Source organism: Branchiostoma belcheri, unplaced genomic scaffold (assembly GCF_001625305.1).
Source record: "Branchiostoma belcheri isolate BF01 breed outbred unplaced genomic scaffold, Haploidv18h27 scaffold64, whole genome shotgun sequence".
Lineage (NCBI taxonomy): Eukaryota > Metazoa > Chordata > Leptocardii > Amphioxiformes > Branchiostomatidae > Branchiostoma > Branchiostoma belcheri.
In genome coordinates this window covers 20,957-29,487 of record NW_017804287.1, presented here as the reverse complement: position 1 = coordinate 29,487, position 8,531 = coordinate 20,957, and the positions used below count along the sequence as shown (strand labels likewise).

Here is an 8,531-nt window from a genome sequence, read left to right as displayed (position 1 = left end):
AGTGGTTCATGTGAAGTCCTCGGATATGTAACTAATAACTGTTCTAATAGCAGGTCTCGGACTGCATACACGTAGAATAGGATCCGGAGTCCAGACTAGGTGACTTACATTGTACATGTGCCGTCCTCGTAGATTTTGCACGTACAATTTAAGAGAAACGTCTTTATGATTCTTTTTCCACGAAAGTTATTCAATACAATGAAGTACTTGCCTTGGACAAAGAGAGCTCAGAGAGTACGTTGTAACTGGATAGAAATCTTGAATATAATTCTCCACCTGCTGTCTCCGTTATCCACCTTCAGATGACAGCTTGCAGACTTGCGGACCACATTAGCCTTGGAATATTCATCCATCTTTTTTTACACACTGCGTGGTGTGATTTTTTTTCACGCCTACGCCAAATAGTAACATAAGATACTGCGTGGGATCTATATCATTATAATCTTTGGTGGAGGATAGAAAAAAGTCAAAGAGCATTGACATGCAAAAGTTCTACAAGACATACATTACTGTTTTTGAGATTAAACGATACGCCTGCCTTGTTTGACTATTCAATGCATCACACTGTACACACCTAGTGAAAACCGCGAATCGGCTTGCATAAATTAATCGGCGATACCAGACACAAGATTAAAGGCCCCCTTCACGCAAGGAGTGTGGCATGGGCTAATCTCCAAACAGATCTTTTGGTGGGGGTAGGACAGTATCAAATTGGTCAGTCTGTACGAGTATCTTCGGTGGGGAAATAGATACAGACTGGCCAATTTGATACCGTCTTACCCCCCGCCAAAAGATTTGTTTGGAGATTGGCATGGGCCAGAATATCACCAGAATAAGACATTTTTGTATATCTTTGACGATCCGAGCGTATTCCTGTCTATTCAAAGTGCATTCTGAAGATTTGGATTGCATTCTAAAATATACGGTCCCATTTTGGCTCTCCTTTAAATGTGATAGACCCAAAGGCTAAGGTAGGAGCCATGAAGTCAACAAAAGGCTGTGTTATAATTCAAACAATGAATTTTAAAGTTTTCATCAAACCAATGAACTGAAAAGATGAAAAAAACTGTACCAACTATATAACTGTAAAGCTGTGATGAATTAATAAATAAAATAAAGTGCCTGTTTTGGCCAAACTATTAGGTTTTAGGTGTTGATTCTTTTTTTTAACGGAAGCTGGTGAATTTGAAAATTAAAATAATTAAATATTTGTGTTCATACGATAAGAAAGAAGTGAAAAACAAGCTTAAGAGTCGAACTACCTCAGAAATTGGTCGACAAGCCAAGCCACAGGGATGACAACTGACCCAAAATCTTCAGAGTGTATATACATGCATATTTGTTTATTTGTTAATTGAAACAACTTAATACACAGCATTATCTTGCAGCAAGTATTACTTAATAAGATTGAGTGAAATATCAAACTACTAGAATCGATTTTACATTATGTACAGAAAACAACATCTTGTTTATCTTCATAATACATATAAGGATTACACCATTATGAAGCAGTGGTGGTATGATAGGGGATACTAATAGTGGCTCAAAAGATTAACATGGCACATTTTACATGTATGTCTGAACTAAAATCTACACGTATATACAAATGTTTCAATGATTTTTATACAGTTCGATAACCAATCACTGACTTTTAAATTTTAGCAAAATCAGCATAGAATTGTGAATACAGTTATTGTTGATGCAGAAAAAGATTCTGGACTGAAAGATAATAATTTTTTTTAAATTAATAGGTATGCAGTTTTTTTTCAATATTTACAACTTGTGCGTGATCCAGACGCTATATTCGTTGTTTCGTCAACGACATTGCAATGCTTATCACTTCAAAATCTTAGTTATTCATCGAACACATCATTCAAGCACTTGGGTCTTGCCATGGTGAATAACAGTTATAATTCTACATTGACTTTCCCGACGCTACGCCTTACTATGAATTGTACAGCAATTAATAAATGTTGATAAATATAAATAATAAATGATAAATATGTGATTTTTTTTATTTTTCACTTTTAGAATATTGTAATAAGTTATATTTACATACATGCTTCTTTTGAATATGTTTGCAACCACAGAAGGAAAACATGCCGTTTCAGGTCGGATTTCGTCTTCCCTCGTTCCAAACAAATTATAATAGGTCACTGACCTGCACATCACACCGTGTCAGCGATCACCATTGTTACATTTGTACAGTTGAGTCGGTGGTTAATTTTACCATGTTTCAGTCTTCTTGTAACTTCTTCATATTTATTTTCAAGTAATCTAATATCCACAAGCACATCACCTCTGTCACATATACAGTAACTCACGTTACACCTACAAACACTTCTATTCGGCTTCAACTGACTTTTATCAAAAGAAAGGAAGGTAGATCCACATGTAATCTAGGTACTGATATGATACTGTCACAGTGACAGTTCTATTAATTTAACAATTTACAAAATGTGCAGCCATATGTACAATCTCATGCCCCAAAAAGATACAGTACCATTACCATAAGATATATACAGTATATGGGTAACATTTTGAATATACATGGTTGCAGTCTATATTCCTAAACCCAGCACCTCCTGTGGCCTGCCAAGCTGTATCACAAGTGTGGTTTGTATGTCGAGCAATTTACTGCTTTCTTAGGTCTTGTCTTAATTTGTTAATTACTAATGTCTAGCCAAGTATTTAGATATACTGATAAGATTCTGAGGGTAAAGAGGGCATTCGGGTGGTGACGTATAGCCAGCGGTTGTGTGTATGAGGGAGCTAACTTAGCTATGAGCAGAAAAACTACATGTGCAAGAATCCCGCAAAAATGATCGAGAAGAGGTGTCCCGATGTGATTATCTGTAAAAAAACGAGCCATAGGGAAGCCGCCTTGCACTGATGGCTACCACGAAAGCTTGACTTCGACAGAAGAAGAACAAGAAGACGGAGGGTTGCACCAAATGCATATATGACCCATGTCTACGTTAGAGCAGTGGGGCCAAAACTCCGAGAGAAACACTTTTATGATTTGACATGTCATAAGACAAGGAAATGTAGGATTTTTCAGATACTTAAAAGAAAGTGCTTTGTTGTCTTCAGCTTTTTCTTCATACTAGCCCTTGCCATAGGGATGCTTTACGCAGTGTAGTTAGCGACGACCTTCAACGTACGTGGAGGTGTGTTTCTGCATGGGTTCCTGTCTTGGAAATAGGGTGGGCAGGGTAGCTATGGGAGTGAGTGAGTGAGTGAGTGAGTGAGTGAGTGAGTGAGTGAGTGAGTGAGTGAGTGAGTGAGTGAGAGTGAGTGAGTGAGGGTAGCTCAATCTGTGTGGTGTGTTTCTAGGTGTGTCCTGAGATCTCCCTGGTCAGTAGGCACTAGGTAGTCTAGTCACGGGTGGCTCTGTGTGGCGTGTTTCGGTGTTTCACACAGAGCCTCGAATAGCCAGTAGGGTTTAATTGGTGTGGTCAGAGAAGTGTTTCTATATGGTATGATACTGTGTTACTACGATGGCCAGTGGGTAGTAGGGAGTGCAGGGAGAGAGGCCCTGCGTGGTGTGCTTCTGGGTTTCCCTATTGGAACCTCCCAAGGCCAGGGGCTGTTAGGCAATGCGGGTAGGGTGGGGCCGAAGCGTTGGCTGATGGACAGAGCTCCCGACGCATCCGTGGTGTTGACGTATGTTCTCACTTCTTGGATAGTAACATCTCCAAAAATGTTTCTACTCGTTACGTTTGCTCTCTCCTCTTTGACCCAAGGAAAATCTTTATACAAAGTGACGCGATGTGTTTTGGACTTCCTTTTTAAGCCATAGGTGACGATGTGCCTGCCTGCTGTAGACCTACTGCTCCGGGAGGTACTTGAGGCTTGTCTATAGGTGTGTGTATTTTTCCTGATGTTTGTGACTTCGAGAAGAGCTGGCTCTGCAGTCGCAGCGTAAAAGGAAATGGGTCCATCGTTATCGTCATCATCGTCATATTCACGAGGATGGAGAGTCGCAGGCAGTGACTTACAGGAGACAGTGTCATCTTTGACGACTTCTTGCCTCCCTGTTATTGCGGAAAGGCAAGGTCTTACTCGTCTTACCTGGGGAACAAAGCCATCTGGAATCTCAGTGTATATGTGGGGGAGGGCTGGGAGAGGCCGTTGCGCTAGAGCTACATGATCTGGGATTTTGGAGTAAGTCGGTTCGATAGAGTTAAGAACAGCAGGCAGTGTTCGTCGTAAGTCAGGAAGGGAAGCTGACTTAACCATGCCGGGGACAGAAGGAGGCGTTCCCGTTTGACCATCAGTGACGGCGCCCATACCCTGATTGTTTGACCCCCTTCTCTTTGTTACGAGGAAAACGCTCAGTGACAAAAACAGAATGCACAACATAACCATCACAATGTACATGGGCACATAAATAAACCTCATTTCCCCTTCGACAGATTTGGACACAACGGTAGTCATTAGTCGTGTCTGGTACATTGATGTTGGTGTTGTCTGGTTTGTAAGTTCTGTAAGTACTGTATGAAATATCGGGGAGCTTGTTTGTTCCATATCAAACTTCTCTTTAGAGCTTGTTTCTTGGCTTTCCAGGCGAAATGGGGAAACACTGAAATACGATTGGAATGTGTCGTCTTCTGTGAGCTTAAGGCAGGTCACATCTTGTGTTTTTAGCGTAGGCGTGTTACTCTCGTAGTGTTCGACGACTAATGCGTCTTTTCTTTTGATGTAATTTGTGTTATACAACACAGCGGCAACATTAACAGTAGCTAGGTTATCAGTACCAAGGGAAACTACCGTGAGGCTTAGTCCACCCTGTAAAGGAATGGTCACGCCTTCATTATCATCCCATACATGCCTACACTGGTCAGTACTGCTAGACGCCTGTTCGTCCAGCGATCCGTTTGTGACAATGACTACAAAAGGTGACTGTATGTTTATCCTAGAAGCTGAATGTGGACATATTACAGAAGAGTGTGTTGACGTTGAGCTATCATAGTAGTCAGGCCCGGCCGCATCAAACAGGTACGCAAAGGACTGCTTGTCTCCATTGACAGTATGTGTCAGGCAGAGGACAATGTTTGGAACGTCTAACCGTATCTGTCTAGCAATTGAGTTTCCTAATATGTTATAAAAATTCTTCGTCACAAGATACCATGGCGTCAGACTTGGAGCTGCATCTTTGACTGTTACCAGATTCTCCCCGCTCAAATAGAGCAACGGCGGATTACCTGCTCCGGAGAATGCTTCCCTGTCTAGACATGACAAAGGATTTTCCGTCATGTTCAGTGTTTCAAGATTTGTCAGGTTCTGAAATGCCTTAGCAGGAATCCTATCGATACGGTTCGACCCCAGGTACAGCTGATGTAGATTTGAATTGTGTTTCTCTGGGAACCATTCAGGGTGGACAGATTTCAAGAGGTTGTTTTCCAGATCCAGGAGTCTAAGATATATCAGGTCCTCAAAGCTGCCAGGATCTATCTTTACAATTTCATTATTGGACATGGTCAAAAAGCGTAGGTCTCTCATACCGCTGAACCAGATCCGTTTGACATGCACCAATTTGTTAAAGTCCAGGGCCAGGGTCGACATAGTATTGAAGTTACCCATTGTATCAGTATTCTCCTCAATATCTTCGATCTGAGCATCGACTAGAAGAATAGCATAAACCAAGGAATAGTCTAGAAGCGGCAGTGTCTTGGCAGATAGAACACCGATAGGGTAGCCTTTTATGGCCAGAGTTGTAGGGGTATGATGCAGGCAGGCTACAGTAGGTGGCTGGGTAGAACTCACATTGGTGTCACATACGATACATGCCGGGTCAAAATTGCTTATTTCAGCTCTTCCTTGGTAACACATCAACATGTCCGCTTCCATACACTGGGGGAAGCAGAGCATGTTGGCAGCTACACAAGGAACTATTATAGTGTTCAAGAGGAGAAAAATCAGAGGACTCATCTTCTTAACAGTCGTCAGACGGAAAGGACGAACAACTGTAGGAGACACCGTGTTTGCACCGAAAGTTGTGACCCTGCAGCCTTTGTTGGTTGATTTGGTGATGGGGTGAAGTCAGTGTCCGATAACGGCAGGGATGGACTGTTTATTGCTAGCCTGTGAAATGACAAAATTAACATAACTACGCCGTTTTTAACGGATGTTGCATTTCTCTACAATTGTAAATAACAGACATGGACATCCTGAACTATGTTGTCTGCCTTCAAAACTAGTAGAGACGTTTAAAACGTTTTCTTCTTCACCAAGGAACAAAGAGGCATAGCACACATTTAGAGACTTAATAATGAGGTCTTTCATTTAAAACCATTGAAAACTATGTTGTCTGCCTTCAAAACTAGTAGAGACGTTTAAAACGTTTTCTTCTTCACCAAGGAACAAAGAGGCATAGCACACATTTAGAGACTTAATAATGAGGTCTTTCATTTAAAACCATTGAAAACTCAACAGCATTTGTGATAATTAATTTGAAGGTGAGGCCCTTTTCAAAACGTTAGGTGAGAGAAAGGGGGAAACGTGCAATTAAGCTGCACCCTACGGTAACTTGTATCAGGCTATAGGGCTCTCATTGCCTCTACCTACGTTTTGTGCTTCCCAAGCGTAGAAAGGACCTGTGTTCCGTTCCTTAACCATGTAACTATTGCTGTAGTTACCCCCACAACGACATTAACTAAACACGTAACATCCCATCCACAAATTTAGACTAGATAAAACAAACTGGACTAACCTCTGGCGTTTGGTGTAGCACACAGGTAGTTGATACAACTTTCAGTCCCGGTTTCTTGACGGTCTGTCGAAGGCAGCAGCAGTGTCTTAAAGATTCAATAGCCGTGGTGCAGTCTTCATTCGCAAAAGCACGCTTCACTGCACTAACCATATCTGGAATGACTCGACTTTATATTGGTGTGGCATTACTGAATATTCATTATAAAAAAAGACGAAACAGCCCTAACTGGCAAAATAACACCGGAAAAAGACTATATTGAAACGGGCCCAGGTGGCTCGAGCTACTTCTAATATTTCAACACAAAGGAATAATTTTAGTCAAACGGATACAGGAGCCTTAAGGGTCTTAGCACCAGGATCATCATCATCAGGGCTCCGGATGCAGGATAAAAGTCTTAAGAACTTGAAAAGAGCGTTTGTCCTGGAGTATCAACTTCTGAAGACATTCAATATCCAAAGATATCTAAGTACATTTTCTGTAGAAAACAACAGTCCGCCTAGTCACCAAAAGATCTAAAGATCTGCTTGCAGGTTACAATCTAAAATCTCATACCCAAGAAGATACAATATACTTCTATCACTTTCAGGAGATACATTAATCAAATATTTGCCATCTATATTCCTCAAAAACCATGCCCCAGCTGCAGCCTGCCAAGCTGTCTCACAAATTGTTTCCAAAAGGAAAGATTTATTGTTTTAATTTCTTATTTATTCACTCACTCACTTTTTAAGGCAGAAACTATATCTTTTGAATTTCGTAACGGTTAGTTTGTTTTAGGAAACGTGGTAGGGGTGGTTCTACGTCGTGTGTATCTGTTGGAATCTCCCAAGGCCAGTAGGTTTAGATAGCTAGTGTGGATGAGGTGGGTTCAACGCCTTGGCTGATGGACAGATCTCCCGAAGCATCCGTAGTGTTGACGTATGTTCTCACTCCTTGGCTAGCAGCATCTCCAAAAATGTTTCTACTCGTTACGTTTGCTTTCTCCTCTTTGGTCGAAGGAAAATCTTCATAAAAAGTGACACGATGTGTGTTGGTTTTCCTATCTAAGCCATAGGTGACAATGTGCCTGCCTGCTGTAGACCTACCTCTCCGAGAGGCGGTTGCAGAGGCTTGTCTATAAGTCTGTGTATTTTCCCTGGCATTCGATATTTCGTCGGCAGGCACAGCGTAGGAGGAAATGGGACCATCCTCATCGTTATCATCATCATCATCCGAAATGTTGCAATATGCATACTCACAAGGATGGAGAGTCGCAGGCAGTGACTTACAGGAGACAGTGTCATCTTTGACGACTTCTTGCCTCCCTGTTATCGCAGAAAGGGAAGCTTGTCGTCTTAACTGGAGGACAAAGTCATCTGGGATCTCAGAGTATATGTGAGGGAGGGCTGGGAGAGGCCGTTGCGCTACAGCTACATGATCTGGGATTTCGGAGTAAGTCGGTTCGATAGAGTTGAGAACAGTAGGCAGTGACCTACAGGAGACTGTATCATCAGGGACCTTCCTTTGTGTTCGTCGTAAGTCAGGAAGGGAAGCTGACCTAACCATGCCAGAAGGAGGCATCCCCGTTTGACCATTAGTGACGGCGCGCATACCCTGATTGTTTGACCCCCTTGTCTTTGTTACGACGCAAACGCTCAGTGACAAAAACAGAATGCACAACATAACCAGCACAATGGAGATGGGCACGTTGATAAAAAAGCTTGTTTCCCCTTCGACAGATTTGGACACAACGGTAGTCTGTGTGGTTCTTAATCGTGTCTGGTACATTGATGTAGGTGTTGTCTGGTTTGCAAGTTCTGTGGGTGTTGTATGAGAT

The 8,531-nt window shown here is 41.9% G+C and overlaps 1 protein-coding gene across 1 annotated transcript; it reads right to left on the bottom strand.

Moving 5' to 3' along the window:
* Positions 1–7,555: 7,555 nt before the first annotated feature.
* Positions 7,556–8,260, bottom strand: LOC109483286. The gene has a single exon (XM_019786280.1). It carries the CDS (start codon positions 8,258–8,260, stop codon positions 7,556–7,558), a length of 705 nt encoding a protein of 234 aa, XP_019641839.1.
* Between the last annotated feature and the right edge of the window lie 271 nt (positions 8,261–8,531).